The following is a 23,078-nucleotide window of genomic DNA, read 5'->3' as shown; positions in this document are numbered from 1 at the left end:
CGTGCCCCACCCTGCGCCACACGCACACGAGCCTGTCTAATTCAAGGTGACCGGGGGCAGTGAGCCCTGCTGTAGCCAGTGCCCAGTTTTACTACACTGACCGCTTACCATTACACTAGTTCATGGACACCGAGAAAATGAAAGGTATTTCGAGTGCTGGTGTAGCTATGGATTGCAACAATATTTTTTTTGTAATAAAATGCAGCATAAACATTTGGGAAAAATGCACTGTTAATAGTTTAAAAGTTGCCTGGTTTATTCATATCAAATTAGAACGTGATAAAGTTTACAATAAAGTTTATGTGATAAAGTTTAAGATGCAAAGTGATAAATGTGGCTCATCCAGTCTGGTCAGCAGGAGTTTGTTTATGCTCGAAGAAGGCTGGGCAGCTTGTTCCAGCCCCCCACACATCTTGGTGTAAAGAGGCGCCTGCTGTTAGCAGTTTTAAATGCACCGTCGGTGTTGTTCCTGCTTGTGTCCCCTATTTCGTGTTTCCCTGTTCATTCTGAAGACATCTGCCTGGTGGACCTTTGAGGATTCTGAATACTTTTGCCGCGTTCCTTCGAAGTGCAAAACTAGAAGGGTTCCATTCTTTTAGCTTGTCGGTGTGAAACAGTAATTCCACACGCTTCCTCGAGTATGGGCCCCACAGGCCTGGAGAGGTGCAATCATGTGAACACCTGGAAAAGGGACTGAAAAGCCGGAGAGCATTACAAAGAATTGGAAGTAGCTGGAGGTTCTGACAAAGGCGATCCGACGGATTTCTTCAGGATCCATTGCATGCACAGGATCATGCAGTGCAAAGCAAACTAAAGGACAGCAGTGCATTTAGGACTGAGCACAGGACACATTTTACAAGAGGGTCTTTACGCCCTGGGCCCTGTTGTAGGCGAGACCCAGGAATCTGGAATTAAAAACCAGTAGTGGGTTCCTCAGTGCTGCAGTGGTCAGAACTGCTGCCTCACGGAGCCCTGGGTTTAGTTCCTGGGATCCTCCAGGTGCTCCAGTTTCTTGTCCCTCTCCAAAGACATACCAGAAGGTTGCAAAGGAACAAGTAATAGGTTTATTCCATGCTGAAAAAAAGACCCGCTTCTCTCACTATACCAGAAGGTTAATTGGCTTCCGGGACCTTCCTGTTCTGTAATTATCTCGAATGTTCCTTTCCCAATGTCCATTAAAAACCCTTGTTTTTACATTGTGTCGTAATTTCCCCGCGAGTGCGCGCTCCATCTCTTCGGGGGCGGGGCTGGGTCTCGGCGGGTAAGTCCTGTCGAGGCCCCTCCCACACACACCCCCTCCGCCAGGTGTGTGACGTCAGCCCGAAACTCGTCAAATGGGGCAGAAAAGGAGAATTTCGGTTCAGAAAACCTCAATCAAACAGATAGTCCTTTGAGAAAGGTCGCGTTGCCCGGACCTCAGGTAAGAATCTCGGGATGTTTTAATGTGAGCCGCTGAGCACTTTGACTTGTTTATAAGCTGAAATATCTTCTCTCTGTATGTGTTCCCCATGAACAATGTAGTTAAACTAAAATGATGTCGATAGAACTAATGAATATTCCTTCTGGGATATTCGGCTGCTTGTGTACCAAACGAAAGACTGTTTTTACCCCACTTATTTCTTCTTGTTTAGTGCGCGGTGGGTGAGGGAGACCAGTTTTCTTTTATTAGATTTGGGTTATTTTTCTTCAATTATGTCAATTAATTTGAACTCCGTTAACAGGTGGGTAGCTGGTCCATTGTTAGTTGGTAACACCTGGATTCGTTTTTGACCTTTGTAACATTTTTAATACTTACTCTAATTTCAAATGATATTTTGTTGTAATACCAATTTATCGCACATCCCGCCGTTTGGAAATGAATTACAAAGCATTTTCCGTGGACAAAGTCATATTGTTGCATGAAATCCTAGATTGGGGAGACTCTAAGAGTTCTTGGGGAAACTAGCTTTATCACGCTCTCAGAGTACGATTATTCAGGTGTATTATTTTTACACACAAACCTTCGAGTTCAGCAGTTTTAAGTACTAATCAGTGCGACGCACATCACTGCCTGCAAGTATTTGACTGCGGATCATCGCGTGTTGTAGGAACTAATCGCAACACGGTGTGGTTCACCCTCCAGGCTACTCTGTAAGATACACAAGGCGTGATTTCCAATTTTTCCAGAACGGCTTGCTCTTTTGGGATAAGGACGCGTGTCTTTTTAAAGCAAATAAAAAGTTTGGTCCATCCGCACTGTCAGGTAGTTTGTCGCTTAGCGACCCAAGGTTCTCTTCCAGCTGTTTCTAGAAGAAAGCCAGGGTGTCGGATTGTAAACTGTGGAGCACGTTAACCACGGCTCTTGAAGTTGAATATACTGTATTTAGGCCGTTAAGCGACGCGTCCCCACTGAAATGTTTGCGGTCTCCTGTTTCGAGTTAACCGTGGGTCAGGTGGAGGTGTAGTGCGGACTACGTCCAATTAAGGACCAATTTGCTTGCGCAGATCCGGCCAGTATAAGGTTTTCATGAGAATTAAACTTGTCCCTGTCTGTGTGGGGAAAAACCCAACATGCTAACGATAAATGACTTCTATTCACCTTCCTACGTTTTAACTGTTTAGACTGTGTTCTGGATGCTCATTTGGAATTGACTGGTTGAATCGCTCGTAATTTGTTTTTTCTCTGCACGACCAAACAAACGGGAAACCTCAACCAAGCGGTCCGAGCACTCGGGTGTATCCCGCTGTCGGTGCAGGTACTCGCCGGGGTCCTATCGAAAGAGTTCGGGACTCCTGCCCGCGAACACGCCGGTACTGAACAACCGCGACCACCCATTGCAGCGCCACCTGCAGTTGAAACAGCAGTGACCGACATGGCCTCTAGGCGGCAGCAGACTCTTAAAACGGGACGAATAAGAATTATAAAACCCTCCTCCCCCTCACACACACACACAAATCCTTTTAACCAGGTGCTACCTCAATCTAGATTCCGTTTTTATCACACGCCCAAAAAGTCAGGCTGCTGTGACTGAGATACTGTTCGATAAGGAGGAACTGCAGTCAGCGAGATCCAGCTCTGCTCCTGCGAGAGATCAGACCTTCACTCCTGCAGGGTTGCAGCTCGGACTGGCATGACGCAGCGCTGCGGTCCGTTTCGGGTTTTCCCGGGCTCCGGCGCTGGCTAGAGTCGAGCCCATGGGCTGGAATGCGAAACGACCACGCCGGATCCCCCTGCTCCCTGACCAGGGCTGGGCTGCTTCCCCTTGTAGAAAATCCCAAATCGCCAAAGTCCTGCCATTGTCCTGCGCCGGGAAGAGCCTGGAGAAACACTAGGTTTCACCAACCCCCCCCACGCCCAGCCCTGCTGCCCGGCCTGTGGCGTACGTGGTGCAGGGGCCTTGTCGATGGAGCCCTCGAACGGGTTCAACAGCTTCTCCACTCGGACGGAGGTGGGTTGTTATTGAATGCAAGTCCAGGACTCTGGCTGAGGTGTGGGGTCTGAGAGGAGCAGTCTGATGTGACTGGGGTTCACCCCCACCCCCCTCCCCCTCCCCAGTCTGAAATGGCCTGTAGGTGTGTGTATGTTGTCAGAACAGCTGGTTGCCACATCCAGTGCTATCGATGTGGCAGTGTTCATTTTTAAGTGTATAGGCTTGGGATGAAGTGTTTTTTTTGTGGGGAGGGAGAACTCTGTGGATGAAGTCTGAGGGTCCCTGGGTTCCTGGTTTGAGAGTTTTGTTGGAACACCGAGTGGCACAGCTGGTAATTGGGAGGTGGGGGGAGTTTGATTTGTCCAAATTCAATTAAATGCAGTTAATGGTTAATGGTTAATACATGCTCATGCCTGACACCCTCTAAGTTGAAGCACTCATGCACCATAGCAAGCTATATCCCTGTTGTAGTCAGTGGTTTGATCTCTCCAAGTAACCCACTCTATCAAGTTGGATGTGTCTGATTCTGCCTTTTGAGTTCACCCTTCATGTGTTGCTGGGCGAGCTGTTGTGCAGACCTGAGGGGGGTGTTGGGGTTTTTGACGGATTCCCCAGGGCATCTCTGCTGCAGTGCTGAAGCTTGACCTGTGTCCTCTGTCCAGTATGACAGCGAAGTGGCCTATACTTGGTCTCAAAAGAGGGCAAAGGCTTTCAATGGCTATGTGTTTTTCTCTAGTTTAAAGATTGAGGCTGGTTCTGAATACACAGTGGGTAATTGAATATTTGCATGTTTGCCTTCTTAATGGTTTTTTTTGGGGTTACCTCTGCCTGTCTGCTTGGGGTGCCTTCTGATGGAGTAGCAGGCCGGTTGCTGAGAGGGCCTGCAGGTGGTTCAGTGCAGTTGTCCTTGTCGCGTGCGCCTGCTGTGGTGCTGGTGAAGAGCTGCTTGGGATCCAGGGCAAAGACGGACAGCTTGGAGCCCTTCTCCTCTGCCAGGCTACATCTCTCTCAAACTGGCTGAACCTGTCTGGGAGTTCTCTGCTTGGGGAGGATGTTTTGGTATCAGTGCGAGGGAACTAAGGTGTTTTTGTTGTGTGGTGAAATCTCGGAATCCTTCAAGTTTCCTTTTAAATGTCCCTCATCGTTATCTCTGCTTTTCTCCAGATTTATAAAACTGGAAGAATGCTCTATCAGTGAATACTGAAAGCCTTTCCATTTCTTGTGTTTTCTAGAAAAGTTTTTGTCCCTGTCCTGGGCAACAGAACAGGACTGCTGCTGCAGTCTGAAATAACAGAATCTGATACAGGATATAATCCTATGTAATCAGAACCTAATACCAGAAGTGTTAGTTTGCTAGTGTTGCAATGCTAGTGGTGTAATGGGGGTGGGGAAAAATATCCAAGATGCACCCCCGTTTCTTTCTTTTCTGTTCTCCAAGGGTGGTGTTGGTACAACTGCTCTTCTGCACCTCAGGTTGAGCTTTTCAGATGGAGAGAATAAGCGCATGCTGTGGCCCTCCCTTGGAAGTGTTCAGCCTTTGATGGCTAGATGCGCTTCTGCAGTGTCGTGCAAAGAGTAGTATCTGGACCTGAGGGCTGTGATCTCCTAAAAAAACAAATGCGTTGCTCAAAAAAAAATAGGACCTGAAGATACTTTTGAAATAGTCACCGTAGCAGTTTTCCTCCAAGTGGAGAAACCTCCTTAGAGTTGGTGTTCCCGTCCTGTGAAGAGCTTTTCATCTTTAGATAGAGCTCAGAGATTCCTGAAGCATCAGGAGAGGCAGCCTGTCGTGAGATGCTTTCTGCACCTTTTCCACGGCAGCATATTTTAGCGAGAAAGGTGATTTGTTGTTGTGTTTAGGGGGAAAGGGAGGGTGCCTGTGCAGAACATTCTGGAAGTCATTTAAGTAGGAGACAGGCGCTGAGTGCCAGCAATGTTGATGATCCAGCTGGACAAGAAATGCGACGCAATGACTAAGCCCTGAAACTGCAGTTCCAGAGGCCACCCAGCCAGGGCAAGACTGACTGTTGACTGATCAGTAGCTTGTTGTACAATTACTTACAGTTTGTAATTTCTATTAAAGCAGCAGACTATCTGTCAGTTCATTTTCCTACTGGCTGCACAATCTAGTTTGTGCTTTGGCCAGTTTTGTCTTATCATTGCCATTTCCCATGATCTTGAACTGTTCGAGCAAAGTGCTTTCTGAAGGGTGCCTCTTGAAACTGCTTCAAAGGGATTAGTGTGTAGCAAAAGGGACCTCCTGCACTGGTCCTTGTGCAATGCCGATTACGGACTGTATCACTGGTATGAGTAATGGAGCTGCATGTCTTCAGCAACAATGAGCGCATCTGTTTTGTTCAGTTATAAGCTGTAGATTAAGGTATGGAATAGTCTGCTGTAGTTTTTGAGTCCTGCTTTGGGATGACATCAAGCAACATATACTGAAAAAATGTCTATTATTATATCTTATATCCTGGCTTGAAACCAAATCCTTCAAGGCAACTTCACTTCTACTAGAAAGTGTGCCCGATTTAATATAAAAACCACTCACCACATCATTTGTACCTAATGGTACAATCAAAAGCTACAGCTGTTCGTTTTCAGTCATGGATAACCAGATTTGAATGTCTACGGTATTTTAACTTGTTCAGTAATGGCATTTTTTTAGAAGCTGCTAATTAAACCCTTTTATCGCAGTCGAGGTCTTTTGCATCAGCTTTGAATCGGTTCATATAGACCTGAACGAGTGATCAGTTTGAGAAAACTGTGATCGGTCAGGTAAGGCCACCTGTGGTCAATCGAGAGCTACAGAATGTTGCTTGTGTTTTCATCTCCTATGGTTTCTACACCTCTTCCTCAGTCAGCACATCGCCTGCTTCAGCGGTGGAAATTAAACTGCTCCCGGTGTTTACAAACTGAGCCAACATGCGTGCAGCCTCGTGCTTCTCCAGGACCAGAGTCCACTTCAGCTGGTTGGCTGTATAGCATGGAGGTCACGTATGCAGGTGAACAGGGGGAGCTCGCGATCTGACATGACAGCTCCCAGGTCATCACATTACGCGAGGGTGAAATGCCCTCCCCATGTGTCACAGGTGCTGTGTTGCAATGGCACAGGAGGCCTCTCCACCCTTCCTCATTCCACAGCCCTGTTTTGCATTCCTCCCAGCTGCCTCTTTAGGACAGAGGTTTTGCTAGAGCCCAGGCAGACGCCTGAGAGACGTAGCAGAGAGGAGCACCTGCCGGGAGAATCTGGTCCTCGCCAGCCACTCGTCGGGTCTGGGTATAGTGTTTGTTACACACCGGGGGTCTGGCTGGCCCTCTGCCAACATGGACTAGTTGTTGAAAGGGTGAGTGGGACGCGAGAATGGAAGTTGAAGGCGTAATGAATCCACTTGGCGTGGTTTTTAAGATCGGACTTGTTCATCCGTCACTTGTCTTCCTTATTACAGTGTGACGGGCTTCTCTGTCTCTGGAATAAATGGGGATTGGGAAATAACCCACAATAGACAATTGTGGACTGTGGATGATTGAAAATATCTTTGATAACTGCCTTGGTCACTGTTGCAGAGTAAGAGCAAGGAGTATTGGGTCAACTGTTTGCAAAGTGAATGCTAAAAGGTCTTGATCACATGGAGGAAAATAGTTTTACTGTTTACGTGCATGGTGAATGAATCTATCCCAGTGTGCTCTTTTTTTATTTTTGTAATTTGCCATGCTTGTTGTATCTAAATGGGGAATCCTCAAGAATTTTTTTTGCCCTGTGTCCTCTCTCCCTGCTGGGGCTGGGCAGTTGCAGTGGATGTCCCTTGACTTTCTTCAAGGGCTTAGTCCTTGACCAGCAGCCACATCAGGCAAATCTCCTCGTGCTCTATCCTTGGGGACTTAAAAGCAAGGATCTGCGTGCAGTCATGTAGCTGCATTTCTTGAAGGTGTCCTTTGTCCCTTCTCAACCATTGTAAAGTGCCTTGGCTAAAAGCCCTTGCTAACTGACCGGGGGTTTTGGAACTAGAGTGATGAGTTGAGATGCTGTTGGAGGGGAGGGATCAGTCACCCACAGCAAATGTGACGGGAAAGCAGAGCGCCGATCAGCCTTGACAGAGGAAGAGCTCTCGGAAACTGCAGACTTTAGTTCCATGCTGCCATGCTTCAGCTTAGCCTGGTATTGCAACGGGCCTTGAGATGTGCTGGGAACCGGACCCGGCTGCTCTGGGTGCATTCGATCCACGGGTCCCAAGAGCAGGAATGCATGTCTTGCAGGACCTCCTCTTGCACAATCCCAGCTCGGAAAAGGCCTTCTGTCCATATCCGGAGTGTGTGGTGCTACCTGAAGCCCACTGCTGTCCCTGCTCCTCTACTGTAATTTGAATGTTGTAAGAGATGTTTCTGATTTAATAGTGCTAAGTGATTTTGTTTTGTTTTCTGCAGTAACCTGGCTGTTTCACTGCAATGCTAAAGCTGCGATAGCAGAAGCGTGGTGTGGCATCTTCTGTGCGATTTGACTCCTCTGCAGACGGGTGGACAGACGGTCGGCGATGAATTCCTTGGAAAAGTCCCCCTCAGCCTGGCACAAGCCTGGGCACTCCCGCAGCAGCAGCACGGCCTCCTCCAGGCACACCCGGCAGGTGAGTGCCTGGGCACTCTCAGGATCTCAGGATCCTGCATGCCTCGCTCCCGGTTTGCCGTTTTAAGTGCATCGCTTGCTCTAGTGGTGTGTGTGCCAGTATGGGAAGATAAGTTTACCTGAGATCTGTGCATCCTGGGATTCGTGTTCGTAGGAGGATGTTAGTGTTGCAGGCCTGGCTCTAGCATTGCAAAAGGCTTCTTGGCACAGAATCTGTGCAGCAAGTGGAGATCTTAGCATTACAGGGTGAGCAGGTGCTGCAGCCATAGATATAAACCAGACTTTCCCCTCTTCCAATGTGCAAGTGTCGTCGTGTCCTGTACCCATGTGCCGCCAGAGTGCTAACGGCGCAGACAGTCGAGCACGGGTCAAAATAAAGAGCTAGAGGAAGCTCGGGGCCTGAGCTCTTGACCTTTGGCCTGAGCGCATGGGCGCGCATGCTTGGACTGCCCATTGCGGAATTAACCGTTGTGTTTCCAGCCCAGCTGTCCCATTGCACAGCCAGAGAAGTGAACCAAGAGCACTTTCTCAGGTCAAGAGGCTCCACTGCTGTAGCTAACACAGGATATACAGTAGGCTTTTCCAACAGGGAAAATCATTTCTGCAGTTTCCTTTAAAACGGGTGTTTTTCTGCTGGACTCGTGGCGCGGAAAGGTGAAGAGGCAGTGTCCTTCTCCTGGGTTATCGACTGTCTTGTCCTGCGCTCGCGTGCAGAACTCCAGGGACTGGGAGGTGATGGAGGACATCCACAACGAGGACAGCGGGGTGAGGACGGTGCGGGACGTGGCGCAGCCTGGCAATTATGAGGGGTACCTGATGAAGAAGAGGAAGTGGCCCCTGAACGGCTGGCACAAGGTGGGCACCGCACTGCGTGTTCTCGGCGATGAGTCGCGTTTCCGAGAACCTGCCGGTTTCTTACCACGGTATCGAACACTCGCATAGTCGAAGCTCTAGCTTTTCTGTTGAGAATCTGTCTCCTTGACTGTTAGGCCATGAAGACGCCTTAATGTCACTACTCCAGTCTCCACCAGCAGCTGGTGCACTAGCCAACAGATCTCATCTTAATGCGGGGGGGGTTACGCAGGAAATAGCACATCTCGGCTTTCCCTCACGACCAATAACCTAGAGACGGTGACATTCATCTTCACTAAAGTCATGTTTAAATGCAGCACAACATTGCCACAATGATGCAGTTTCTAATGCTCAGTGTTGCTTCTTTCAGAGGTACTTTGTTCTGGATAGAGGGATTCTGAAATACGCCAAGTCCGAGCAAGATGTAAGTACCCTGGTGCCCGTTCTGTGGGGTCTATAGGGCGACTGGTTGGCCTGCTCTCTCAAATACGTTGCGTTGATACTGTCATGGAACATTAAAGACACCCTCTGTCCCCCTTCCCAGATTATAAAGGGCAAGATCCACGGTTCTATCGATGTCAGTCTGGCAGTCATGTCCATCAACAAGAAGTCCAAACGCATTGATCTGGACGCAGGATACAGCTTGTATCACATGAAGGTACCTCCTCGGTTTCACTCCTGGGACTTCTATTTTTTTTTCATTCTAGTTCCTGTCCCGTTTTGCTTACCCTTCTTGGGGAAATCTTCCTTTCTCATATGTGCCAAAACTTCCTGGTCGGTGGCTTCTGCATTCCAAGGCCGAGGGTTTTTGTCAGCGGAACGGGCGCAGAGGTGGGAAGAATGCGCCAGTCACTCTGAGCCTCTGTTCTATTAATAGTCATTTTGGGCCCGATGGGCAAGATTCCTCAGCAGGTACAACCGGTTTTGGTCACACTACGAGCTCTGTAACCCTCTGTACTGTCTCTGGCACACTTTGCATCCTTACTGGGTGTAGACTGAAGGGGTCCGTGAGAATGATAAACCTAACAACACCCCTCCCATCCCACGTTGGCTACAGAGATTAATAACTAGATTGGCAGAGGAGAATCTTTTGGATTGTGGAGGAATTGAGTCTGAGACTTGACTCGCCCTGCCAGTCATGGTATACAAACCCACCTGGTGTGGATGTCTCTCGTCTGCGTCAGGCCCTGCATGATGCAGGCCAGACTGGCGATTTGGTTCCATTTTGTGCCTCTTGGTTTTTTTTTGTACTGCAGCTCTGTTCTCTCTGCATCTAGTGCCTGTATTATAACTTGGAAAGACTCTGATTTTCGGTAAGAGTGGGTATCCTTGGGCAATCTCCTGCCAAGAGAGGAGACTTGCTCGACAAACCAAAAGCACTGGCTGCCACGTGCTACCAACCGGCTTGCTCTCCCCTCCCCACCAGGCCAAGAGGCCCGAGGTCTTCTACATCTGGGTGACCAAGCTGTGTGCGCACCGTGTCTTCAAGAAGAACGAGGCGGTGCGTCTCCACGCGGACGTCCTCGCCGCGCTCTCGAACGGCAACACGCCCCTGCCCAGCATGGCTAGCCTGGCACAGAGCAATGGAAGTGTCCCAGGCAGGGTGAGTCTATCAGGGGGCACAGACCGGCCTGCCTCTTGGACCAGACGCTACATTCTAGTGCTAGACAGTCAGGTTTCATGCAATACAGACTTGGTTCTAGTCCAGGCAAGATTGGTACCAAAAATAGTGTAGAGTTATTAAAGTTGTTGAGGTGAGGAGACGGTTCTCTTCCTCCATTTCTTCAGATTACCCCTTGTCCGACCTGTTCTTGTTTTTTTTTTATTTTTTCGAGCATTTAAAGTGAGCTGCAAGCCCTTGTTACAAATCGAACCTGGTGAAAGAATGCCGACAATGCCCTGTACTCCCCTGCCTGCGCTTCCAATGTCTTGTCCTCTCTTCTGCAGCCACTCCACCCTCAGTACCAGGCCCACGCGGCACGGATCCAGCAGGGGGTGAATTCTGTGCCCCCTGGCGTGGACTTGAAAGTCAGCACCTGGCTGCAGCAGGCTCAGGACCCTGAATGCTGCTCTCAAGGTATGGTATGGGTTGATTCATGCCTGTTTAATCCAAAGCTAAGACCACCTGAGACTACAGGGATGTCCATGTTGTAGACTGGGTCACACGGTGACCAAGCAGTCAGTGATGGTTTTCCTGATCCATTCATTTCCTGGGCTTTTGGAGCCGATGGCAAAATCAAACCCTTATTTGGTCATCCTGACGTGTGTGTGTGTAAAGGAATGAAACGCTGTTTAGTCTCGGGCTTTAACTTGATTTCATATGCACATGTCTTCTATTGCATGAGGTTTGTAACCTGATCCCAGGCCTGTCTTCCTGAATGATGAGTGATTTGGTCCTGGGTGCTCCTCACAGCCCAGGCTGTTGCTGGGCAGACTGCACCTCTGTTAAAAAAAAAAAAACAAATTGCCAGTCTGGCTCTAAATTCTGGCGTTTTGTCCTCAGAGCTGGCCCAGTGTCAGGCGGACCTTGCACAGCTGAGCCAGCTGATCCAGAAGCTGGAGTCCCTGCCACAGTCCCAGCCCATCTTTGAAAACAATCACCGCACAGCTGGCAGCCAGGTGAGCTCCAGGGGGGAGTTGCAATAGAATAGTCGCGCATCTCAAATAATATGGGAGTGGGTTTTCATCAGCTGCATATAGTGTTAAACATCCCAGATTTATTTGAGCGTTCCTTAATTCCCCGAGGGAGTGTGGAACAAACTGTCCTGTTGTTGAGCCAGTTTCCCTGGCTTCTTTCAGGGAACGGCCGGATGAGATCCTTGGATCAGTTAGCTCCTGCCTACAAAATGGGCAAGAAGGGCTGACAGATTTCAAACGAGATGGTGCCATTCTTGAGACTGACCCTCTGTTTTATTCCTTAACAGTACAACACGCTGGAGAAGGTCAGGAAAAAATCCACCAAGATCTTGGGAAATTCCCGAAGCCTTTCCAGAGTGGAAGCCCTGAACATGGTGAGAGACACAGTAAGGCGTGTGGTTCTTCTTCAGCTCCTTCCACAAAGTCCTGGGGAATAGGTCACATTTGCCCAGAGACGTCTCGTCAAGATTCAGGTATTGATGACCTGACAGACGAGCTCAGAAACCTCTCTATAAAAAGAGTAACGCACGGCGTTCCATCTCTTTTTCTCTCTGTACAGGGCTTGGAACGTGCTGCTCTGTTGGGGGTTGTACTGTGGTCCCTCACTCTCTCTGCTCTTTCCTTTCCCACAGTATCCCAGTGACCGTCTCAATGCCTCGGTGCCCAGCATTCCAGACTTCGTCCGCTCCCAGGCCCCTGCCTCTCTTCCCTACCCCCAGAGCACCAAGCTCCAGCGGGAGGTCTGCGCCCTCTCCTATCGAGGTAAGGGGATCAAGGCCGGCCGATGCCCACTGGACCATGTGGGTTGAGAGCTGGGTGCTCTATTTGGGCCCCACGCTGAACGTGACTGGCTGTGTGTCACTGAGATCAGGTTGTAGAGGATTAGTCCATCTTAGCTGTAGTTGAGGTATCCATACAATTGATAAGTTGTCTACCAGGACACTGCCTGGGTGCCAACAGGTCTTCAGTGACCTCAAGGAGGGATCAGCTCTCCTTTTAGTGTCTTCTGTGCTATTTGCACAGTTGGTGTAATCTACCCTTTTTCTTATTTATCTATATGTTTACTCTTATAAAAGCTGCTGGTTTGTATTTGCGAAGAGATCCGAGAGCCACTGCTCTCCAGGCCCTTCTTACTGCAAATTCTGTCCTACTTTTTTTTGTTTTACGACCTGCAAAGTTTAAAAGTGCCTTCAGTTTCCGCCCCAGAGGTGGACGAAGGGGGCGTCAGTGACCCTCTCTCTCTGTCCTCCAGTCCACGCCTCCCTGAAGAACATCTTTGGGATGTTGAGCGTGGAGCGCGAGAGGCTGCAACAGGCCTGGACCGGCCCGGATCTCCACCAGTCCACCTCTGCCCAGCTGGCCACGCTGTGCACCACGCTGTCCGAGGTGAGAGGTGTGCCTGAGTGTTTTACCCACTGTGTTTTTATCGGGCCCCTGGAGTCCCTGTGACTCGCGATTCAAGGCAAAGGGCAAATTTCACAGGGCACTGCACTGCAACATGCCAGGCTGTGGGGAGGCAAGAGCATGAAGAGGGGTGCAGTAGCTATGCCCTGGCAGTTGTTACTGTGAGAAAGGGGGTTATGACGGAGTGGGTGGAATTCAGTCAGTTGACAAATGATCCAGGGGTAGAGGAGTTTATTGCCATATGTACAGTACATTGGAGATCTTATTCACGCCAATCTCTCAGGACATGCACAGTACAGCAGACAATACCACACAAAGTAGACAGTACATTACAAAATGGTATATATTTAATGGTAATGACCAGAACAATATATGTTGTAGAGAACAATAACATAATATAACAACATCACTTGATTGGCCCTATCCAATTTTTTGCATTAGGAATTTCTTTTCGCAGACCCCAGCTTGCTCTCCATGAGACACAGACAGGGAGAGAAGCTGGGGGTCAGAGTGCTGGCTCAGCCATTGTACAGCACCCCTGGAGCAGTTGGGGTTAAGGGCCTTGCTCAGGGGCCCAACGGAGTAGGATTCCTCTGCCGGCTGCGGGATTTGAACCGGCAACCTTCCAGCCACAGGCGCAGATCCTGAGCCACAGAGCCACCGCTCCGGCCCTAGTAAATGTAGTAGTGGGGGGGGGGAAACACGGGAGTGCAGAGGTGCACTGAGTTCTGGGGCATTGCAGTTAGCCGTTTATGATATGCGCTACCATAGGTTAGAAGCTTTCCTTAATCATAGTGGTCTGTGCCTTAATGGTGTGGTCCCGTTTGCTTGAGTGCAGGGGGGGTCCAATGACCATCTCGAGCTGCTTTCCCAAGAAGCCCTGCAAAATCTTCACCTGTAGTAAAGAGATTCTCCCCTTTTCTGTCCTGAATGCACGGACGAGCCTGGTCTCACCCTAGCAGCCTTTGGGGGATTACAAGGTGTTGGGTTTGAATGTAGGCTCTTTTTGGGGGGACCACGGTCCTGAAAAGGCTCACAGCGTGATAAAAGCCCATAATTGTTTCTTAAAGCCGATAAAAGAAACGAGGGGTTTCAGTGACGAATGAGAGCTCTGGTAGAGTCGCACCTCTCCGTCTCTGGCTGTCGCCCTGTCTCTTGATTGCCGCGAAGAGAGACGGGTTGAGGCAGTTCAGCGACAATCCTGGGAACGTACCCAGGGTGCAGTAACTGTCAGGATTCGCCACTCAGGGTGGCTTGTTCTATGTCCCATGAGTGTAGCTTCCTGTTAAGGTCGTACATTTCATTGATGAACCAGAGTAGAAATTTCCATGTTTTCTGGAATTTTCTTTGCGTCCGAATTCCAGACTTAAAATAATGGTCAGTGTATTTTGGAACTAGACCCTACCTACTTAGACAACCTGCCAAAGCTTTAGTCAAGATTCTTTGGGCTGCCCTGGAGCTTGTCATGCTATTCACAATTGTATATTTCTATATAATTAGATTTATTTTGTTCAGTCATGAAGGGAAGATTAGCATAAAACCAGAAGGGGCTTTGAATACTTCATATTTAATGTTAGTTTTCTAAATCTCCTTAGTAGGAGTACTTCACTCTTTTGCTCTCCCATTCACAACCAAATTAGGATAGAAGAGGCAGCAGTAAAGATAATAGGCTCACCATGGAGTAGCAGTTAGGGCTCTGGTCTTGTGACTCAAGGGTGAGAAATAGTACCATAGGACCTTACTCAAAGGAACTGCACACTCGGCTTGCTCCAGTGAGATTTCCTTTTGTATAAAGGGGTTTGAGAGCAAGTCACTTGGGATAAAAACACCTTCTGGTTAAATGGACCATTTTCTCTGGTGTTCTGGGATGCTTGGCTGTGGGCTTACATGCCCGTTTCCGTCCATCACTAGAGTTCCTGCTTCCTGCATTGGGGTAGTACACGCGTCACAGCGTCGCCGAAAATGGCTGACTTCTCCTGCCACTCTCTCTCCCCAGCTGGAGATGCAGTCTCGCCTGACCCGAGTCCACTCCCTGTCCCTGTCCTCCGATTCCACAGAGGAGTCTTTCCGGACCGTGAACCAGGTGCGTCTCCCGCGATCCTGCTCTTCCCTATTCCATTTCTCCGTCCCCCTTCTTTTTCCTCTTCATCCGACTGGTCTCTTCATGCCCTCTGATCTCTTCCCAGCCGCCCCCGTCCGTGGCGGGTCAGAGGATGTCCGTCGCCAGCACGCCCTCCATCTCCGAGTCCTGCGCCGAGTACTTTGACGCCAGCGACGTCGTCGTGGACGTCGTCGTGTGCGGCAGCTCCTCGGAGAACGAGGCCTCGGACGACTCCTGCCTGAGCGACGTCACCACCAGCAACTCGGATCCCGAGGAAGGCCACAGTACGTCCCCGATGGGAACTGGGCTGAGAGACTGAGGCGGGAGCTGGTTCCCAAAGCACACTTGCTTCTCTTCACTTTGCTATGAGCTCATCTCGGCTCAGCTCCCGTTAGTGTTGACGGGAGCTTGGCCAGCGAGCTGATCCCACAGCCTCTGAGGTGCTTGGTCATCGTCCGAGCCCTTGAGCAGTAAAGTAGATTTGGAGTCATCCACTGCATGCTCCCCATCTCTGGCTCCAGCACCAAGCAAGATCGCTAGGCTGGTGGAGAAGGGGCTTCTCATCTCTAAAGTCTTCGGCTCTTCTCTCTGCAGTCACTCGGAACTACAGAGCCAGCCTCTCCGGCGCCAGCGTTGTGGCCACCAAGTTTGCCGCCAAAGTCGCCGGCCGCCGTACCTCCTTGCCCGCTCCCTGTCCCAGCAACAGCCATGTGGGCCTGTGGAACATCCTGTACAACAACATCGGGAAGGACCTGTCGCGGGTGTCCATGCCGGTGGTGCTGAACGAGCCGCTGTGCTTCCTGCAGCGGCTGTGCGAGGAGCTGGAGTACAGCGAGCTGCTGGACACGGCCAACCGCACCGACGACCCCTATGAGAGGATGGCAAGTGTCCCTTTTTCCAGAAGCGCTCTGCTGGGGAGAGGGTGGGGGACCCCAGCTTTCTGGTCACCCGTGTGGCTCTATACAGCGTCTACAAAAAGCCTATCCCACACTCTTAAGAAAAAGTGGGATAATCTGACACAGTGGTGTAGACCCCTTCCCTCCTTTTGAGTTCTTGCACAATTGCTGTGAAACTGTCCTGTGGGTCAGAGCTCAAACTCGACTAGAGCCTTTCTTCTGTACTTGAGAAACTCCGCTGCCTGATGGAGGCAATGACCATCTTGCCACGTGACTGATGGACCAAATACGTCCATGAGGTTTCTATCTGAGGGCGGTGCAAATAGTACTGAGGCGTCCTAGTCGAGCACTGGTGCTCTAGGGTTTCCACTGCATTGAGGTGAACAAGCACATGCTGCAGTACCTCTGCATTCAGAAGGCCGAGCAATAAGCCTTTCCAACCCCACACAACCACCTGGTTTGAGAATGCATATTGCGGCAGTTATCGCCTTACGTTGCAGGGTTGTTCTTTGTTTCCAGACCACTCCCAGCAGGTCTGTCCTAGTAAGAGTTGAGAGAAATGTGGTGATGTTCCCTTTTTGTGATTATCTCTGAGCACTGTCCGTCCCGTTCGCAGGTGTACGTTGCGGCCTTCGCCATCTCGGCCTATTTTTTCGGTCGCCACCGCAACCGCTACAAGCCCTTCAACCCCGTCCTGGGCGAGACGTACGAGTGTGTCCGTGACGACAAGGGCTTCCGCTACGTCAGCGAGCAGGTACGGTGCCGCCTCCCACTGTCCCGGTCAAAACGGGGGTTTCTGTTAATATGTGCTGCCAAGACGGGCGCGTCCTGTGATGGGCAGGAAACTGTAAGCCATAGCGACTCTGGGATTGCCTGACCTTGCTTTGTGCAGGGCCTGATGTAGATGCTCAGGGAGCAAGCTTGTAGTGATTCAGCAGTGGAAGTCAGGGATGGGTAGAATTTGAGGTATAAGATTCATTGCAGTCGCACTTGTTTCTGTCCCTCGATGTGCGTAACACTAAAGCAGGGGCCTGCAGGCTCACTGTCTGTTCTTCTGAGATGATCCTTGACCTTCTCTCACCTCCCGTCTTTTGTCCACCCCAGGTCAGTCACCATCCTCCCATCTCTGCCTGCCATGCCGAGTCTGAGAACTTCACTTTCTGGCAGGGTACGTATTCTCTCAGTCTGACCTTCAATCTGAGTTCCACCCGGCCCCGGACGGGCCAAGACTCCCAAGAAGGGTCGTTTTAAGTGCACCTCGTCTCTTTCTCTCCGCCTCTCTGCAGATCAGCGATGGAAGAACAAGTTCTGGGGCAAATCGGTGGAAGTCATTCCTGTGGGAATGGTGAACGTGACGCTCCCAAGGTGAGTGAGTGGTGAAGTGCTTTTAAAACCAAGCACAGGCGGAACAAGCCTTGTGGTTGAAGCCGATATCCCGACTTCTTTCTTAAAACAGCTGCATAAAACCCTGGGGTCAATTGCATCCTGATTACCCAACAAGCTAGGGTTGGGTGGCCTTTGCTTCCCCAGTCGTGTTTCGAGCTTAATTCATTCCAGCCTCCATGCGTTACCAGAGTCCGTCTTGCCCACAGGTATGGCGACCATTACGAGTGGAACAAGGTGACGACCTGCATCCACAACATCCTGAGCCAGCAGCGCTGGCTGGAGCACTACGGGGAGATCCTCATCCGCAACACGCAGAGCAACGTCTGCACCTGCAAGATCACCTTCGTCAAGGTGAGGCCTCTCTCTGCAGGGTCACCGCGGAGAAGACCCAGCTTGAGCTTCGTTTGGGCCTGGAGGGGGAGTTTACAGCTGCTTTTTTGTGTTGTGGAGGGGGGATCCTTTTAATATGGTAGGGTCCATTTGTAATACCCGAGTTATAAATTCCTCGAAGAACGTTAAATGATAAATCGTTATGTGCTTGTTGGATTCAACCCCAGCTGTTAATAGACAGTTGTAGCAGTTCTTCGGGTTTCAGCAGGTGCAGCAGTATTTATAGGGTCTTCTTTAAAGCTGGTTTCCCTTAGGGAAAGGGGTAAGGCCAGGGTTTTCTAGCATGTCAATGCAATGCAGTGGATTTGGTATGAACTGGTCCCTCCTTCCCTCCCTTCCCCCCACCAGTCACGTTACTGGAGCCCCGAGATCAACGAGGTGCAGGGCAGCGTGCTGGACGCGGCTGGCAACGTCGTCCACCGCTTCGGCGGGCTCTGGCACGAGGGCATCATCTGCGACACCCTGCCCACGCCCCAGTGCGTCTGGAAGCCATGTGAGTGTAGCGTCCGTCTGCCGTCTTCGGCTCGTCGCCCCCGGTTCCGGCTGGAGATCTGCTTTTCAGATTTGATTTGGTTTGATAGTAAGCGTGTTGCACATTTCCCAGCAGCTGGTAAGCCAGTAGGTAAAAGCTCCCATGGAATGATGACACCCCAAGGCACACCAGAAGACCGTTTTTTTTGCTATGTGAAGGGTGCACATATGCGCTTGATCAGTCACTGCATTTGCCTTGCATTTAAGTAAGAGGCAGCAGTGTTCAAATATGATACCACAGTGCAATACTGCTGCATATCCTGCAACATCCCACTTCAGTTTTTCACCTGTATGTGGTGAGGCAGGTGCATGTCTGATCACCATTCCTTTTATTCTTCTGTACCCAACAGACCCTGTGCCTGCAGACTACTTCCAGTGTTACGGTTTTTCCCAGTATGCACGGGAGCTGAATGAGCTGACCCCAGATCTTAGACCACTACTGCCCCCTACTGACACTCGTTTTCGGCCTGACCAGAGGTGAGAGACTGCTCTGTGGGTGGCAGGACGGCGATCTGTGTTTGTTTGGGCCTGCATGAGACAGTGGAAGAAGGAGGGTTCAGTCTGCACCTTCAAGTAGAGCAAACCCTGGCGTGTGTGCATGCGTGTCGCTCTCTCATGCTGTTGCCGGTCCGTCTCGCAGGCTGCTGGAAGAGGGCAAGGTGGACGAGGCCGAGAAGAAGAAGGACCAGGTGGAGCAGGTGCAGAGGGACCGGAGGAAGGTGATGGAGAAGAGGGGAGAGGCTCACATCCCACGCTTCTTCAGGTTAGTCTTTATTTTCTTACGCCCTCAACCCTCCCAACTTGAAAGGGGTCTGGGATGGGGTCCGTGTTCTTCTGTGGTCACCGCCGGTCCCGTTCGGCTGCACCTCTGCAAGCGGAAGAGAATTCCTGTCACCGAAGTGCAAGGTCTGGTCCCATAGGTCAGGAGACAGGAAGTGAGACCGGGGCCATGCACATGTGACTCGGGACTTGGCACGAGGTTAAACGTGTTACGGGTAGATCACCACTGCAGAGGCACCTTCAGTTTTAAGACTGTTGCCCTCTGTGTTGGTTAAGGAAAAGCCTCTGGTCCTGGATATTCCCCTGCGGAGGGAAAATGATCACAATCTTGAAATAAATGTCAAGGTTTAGAATTACGGGGTTTAACAGAGTAGGAATGAGGAAAGACACTGTTCCTGGAGGCAGCTGTCTGTTTGCTTAAATGATTGCTTTTTAAACCATGCAGGGAATATAGGTGGAATGTAAAATGCCCAATTCTGGTCAGTTCATGTAGATGTCAAATATGGGGGCCTGGGACTCCAGGCTGACTTCCTCCCCAGGCCAGTGTGGAACAGCCCCACTTCAACCCTGAGGGATTGTGGGATGTCCCACAACTTCTTAAGCCTTCTTTCCCTTCATGCAGGAAGTCGGTGGACAGCAGCGGGAAGGAGGTCTGGATAAGCAATGGAACGTACTGGAAAATCCGTCAGGAGCCTGGGTTCGCGCACACGGACAATCTGGACCTGTGGTGAAACAAGCTGCCGGCAGGGAGCGGTCCAGACTGAACCCCGGACCACTTGAGGGCCCTGCAGAGACCCTTGTATTATAGGAATATTTAAAAAAGAATCACATTTGTAAGGATGTGGCTTTCCTTGTGTAGAAATAGTCTTTTTTTTGGGGGGGGAGGGGTTAAGGAATCAGATTTTCTCCTGCTGCACTGATGAAGAGCTCTGGACCTCCTCGGAGCAGGAAGAGTGCGACCCTGTCCTACCTCCCCGCTCCTTTCCCGGGGGAGAAATGAAAGATCCTCTTGGTTCTTGGATCTTCCCGGATTTTCCCCTCCAACATCTGCCTTTCTGATGCTGCTCAGGTGCCGACATCGGACAAGGAGAAATTCCCATGATGCCCGAGCCAGGCGCGCCACTCGGCGATCTTGAGCAGAGCAGGGGGTCTCGGGATTTGGGGGGTGTGGGAGATGTGGGGGGGCCCGTTTCTCATGGCTCAAGTCATCTGCCAACTGCCCTAGCTATTCCAGCCATGATGGTGCATTGATAAGACAAACTGGACATGTCTGTACCTTTTAAAAAGCAATTTTAGTAGGGTTTTTACATAGGGAGCGTTTTAAGATTACTGGTAGCAACGCCTTTTGAGTTTTTATGTTTTAGTTATCTTACACCTGTATTAATTTTGCTGTGGGAAGGACTGAATGTAATATATTAGTTTCCTAAGACCTATATAAAGCAGGGCTGAGAAGAATGCCCTGTGCTAGTTAAGCTGTGGAGTACTTTTTCAAGGGCGAAGTTTATCGCCAAGGAATCTCCACACTGCGCAGCTGGGAGGTGGTAGAAAACAAGTCTAAGAATATCTTTGTGACCAAAACCTATCCTCTGGAACAGCTGAAGGGTCCACTGTAATATGTTCTGTTGGGAGTTTCTCCATATAGAAGCAGTGGTTTTCTTATATCTAGAGGGCCTAGTTTTGAAAATGCCCTGATCAGCTAATCTGAGTTCTTGATGTGCGCGTAGACTTTTTTTTTAAGGGTACCTGAGGAGTTAGACTGGTATGCAATCGTCTGGAAAAGTTATCTGCTGCTGTGTAAATCTGTAGCGTCTACACGTTTTTGAATTCCTTTGTCCGCTGTGGTTTAACTTTTGAATGTGTGTACAGCAGAATTCCACAAGAGGGCACCAGATAATCTATTAAAAATGACACTTACCCCAAGCTCACTCACGTTTCGTTTGTTTTGTTTAGGCATTTGACTGTTAAGATGTGTGTGCGAATTAGGAGACCAGCACTTTCAACCCTACACAGATCACTTTTTCACCTTATTGAAATAAATTGTTGTTTATTTTATTTTTTTATTAGGACGTATGGTTTGTCCCCAAATAAAGGTGTACCCCGGATCATTCATCGTTTTAATGCGCTGATTTTTTTTCTTTCATTTGTCCCAAAACATTCTCATGCACACGTCGAGGGAAATTAATATCCTCTCCTTTTTACCGGTCAAATTTGGGTTCAGTGCTCATTTTCTCCCAATTCACCAGGGGGCACCCTTTTCCCATGCTCTTTCTCCGGCTCTGGATTTGTTTTAGTACGTCAAAGTTTAGAAACTTAACTTTAAAAAAAAAATCATTCATTTTATTCACATTGTAGTGGAAGGGAACTTTACCTCTGATTTTCTTAAGCTCTGCCCTTCTGGAAAACACTTGATTTCCACAGTATAAAGCCTATAGTGCGACTGAGGTTGGCGTGAGGAGTGTCATTTTATAGGCTCCAGCCCGGCGTCCTCAGCCCCGGTCCTCTGCAGGAGTGTGGGACTGGCTTATGGGAGAAACTTTAGGAAGGCCAGTCAGGACAAAGGAGGGTAACACTAGTGACTAACAAAAGAAACGAGCTGACACAACTTGCTTGCGATCGACTCTAGGTGCTCCAAATCGATAATCGGACGCTCGCCAGCGGCTGTTCTAGAAACTAGAAGTATCGAAGTGATGGTCGCTGGACTCGCTCCATCAATCGTGGTTTAAACAGAAGAGTTTAAAGTGCATCATGTCAATCGACATCATTGAATGGACGTTGACCCCTCTTTGTGTACACTTCGGAGTGAAAGGAACAACAGACACCAGAATCCAGCCCTGGTGGGGGGATCCCTGGGCCTGAACTGTGGTGTATGACAGGGTTAAGCTACCGTGACCCCCACCCTTGCACTCTTTTCTATAGGGCTGCTTTCTTTGCTTGTTTCCTGCAGATCAACAAAACGAGATGCGGCAGAAATTGGCGAAGGGCGATGCTGCCGTAGCATAGGCGAGGATCGGATCCCTCTGGCAGCTGAGCTGCGCTCGTCCCCTGCTTGGATGTCGGCCTGGGGCTGTCGGAAAGCCAGGGGGTGCCTGGGAATGGGAGGTTAGCGTGAGGCCCTGCTGGGCACGTCCGCTGCACCGAGGTATCTGCCGATTTTCTCTTGGCTCCAGTGCCTGGCTGTGGATGCACCCATCTTGGCTCCACTTGTCCCCCGACGACTCCCGCGGCCCTGTGGACACCCTGCCAGCGCAACAGGCCAGCGGTTCACGCTCGGCAGGAGAGCGGCAGTGAGGGCCAACATGGCACCAGTGGGGCGCCAGAGACCAGGCCTGTGACCTCAGCTGGGCAGAGCGGGCTCGGGGTGTTCCCGGTCGGGCTGGGCCAGGGAGGCCAGGAGGAGGCTGCTTGCTCGCGCTGGCGATGGTAAGGAACAAAGCCAGGGGCTGGTGTGTGCGGGGGGCAGAGGGGGAAGGGATACTGCTAAAGGAGAGCTGTTCAAAAGACTTCAGTGTGAAGGAGCACCATAGGCAGTCCCTGGTGAAACTGCAAGGGAGCTCTTGTAGAATGTAATTCAGTGCAGCCAGCCTAGACCCCGTCTGCCTGCATGACAGGGGGAAAGACTTAGTCGTTGCTGGGGAATGTACACCCTGCTGCAGTTTTTGGCCCCATCTAGCCTGTTCCATAGTAGATAACATCCAAGGATCTCATTCAGTTGTTTCTTGAAAGAAGCCAGGGTATCGGCTTCAACAGCACGGCGTGCTTGGCTTAATCCACGCTCCCTCAGCTCTTTGTGCAAGCCTTATTGTAGTCGATCCTCCTGTTATCTCTGATGTCTAGCGGAAGATGGTAGCAGCCTATTTTTTTTTACTTAAACAAATAACGTGGTGGCGGTGTGATGGCTCTGTGGCTCAGGATCTGTGTTTGTGGCTGGAAGCTTGCCGGTTCGTATCCCGCAGCCAGCAGAGGAATCCTACTCTGTTGGGCCCCTGAGCAAGGACCAAGCGCTCTGACCCCCAGCTTCTCTCCCTGCCTGTGTCTCGTTGAGAGCAAGCTGGGGAGTGTGAAAAGACAAA

The 23,078-nt window shown here is 50.2% G+C and overlaps 1 protein-coding gene across 2 annotated transcripts; it reads left to right on the top strand.

Annotated features, from left to right (window-relative positions):
* Positions 1 to 1,341: 1,341 nt before the first annotated feature.
* Positions 1,342 to 20,928, top strand: osbpl7 (oxysterol binding protein-like 7). 2 transcript variants are annotated; one of them, XM_015362264.2, is made up of 22 exons: positions 1,342 to 1,420; positions 7,836 to 8,032; positions 8,746 to 8,886; positions 9,254 to 9,307; positions 9,428 to 9,541; positions 10,310 to 10,486; positions 10,831 to 10,960; positions 11,387 to 11,502; positions 11,808 to 11,894; positions 12,153 to 12,282; positions 12,773 to 12,906; positions 14,921 to 15,007; positions 15,111 to 15,309; positions 15,620 to 15,906; positions 16,538 to 16,675; positions 17,026 to 17,089; positions 17,208 to 17,286; positions 17,514 to 17,658; positions 18,046 to 18,190; positions 18,579 to 18,705; positions 18,869 to 18,991; positions 19,631 to 20,928. In XM_015362264.2, the coding sequence occupies exons 2-22, from the start codon at positions 7,943 to 7,945 to the stop codon at positions 19,737 to 19,739; spliced, it is 2,676 nt and encodes an 891-aa protein (XP_015217750.2). In that variant the 5' UTR covers positions 1,342 to 1,420; positions 7,836 to 7,942; the 3' UTR covers positions 19,740 to 20,928. The 2 variants fall into 2 exon arrangements, with proteins under 2 accessions (XP_015217750.2, XP_015217751.2); XM_015362265.2 differs by lacking the exon at positions 1,342 to 1,420 and adding an exon at positions 6,607 to 6,757.
* The last annotated feature ends 2,150 nt before the right edge of the window (positions 20,929 to 23,078 follow it).

This window comes from Lepisosteus oculatus, chromosome 28 (genome assembly GCF_040954835.1).
Source record: "Lepisosteus oculatus isolate fLepOcu1 chromosome 28, fLepOcu1.hap2, whole genome shotgun sequence".
Lineage (NCBI taxonomy): Eukaryota > Metazoa > Chordata > Actinopteri > Semionotiformes > Lepisosteidae > Lepisosteus > Lepisosteus oculatus.
The sequence above is the reverse complement of the archived record's forward strand: the minus strand, read 5'-3'. Positions and strand labels throughout refer to the sequence as shown.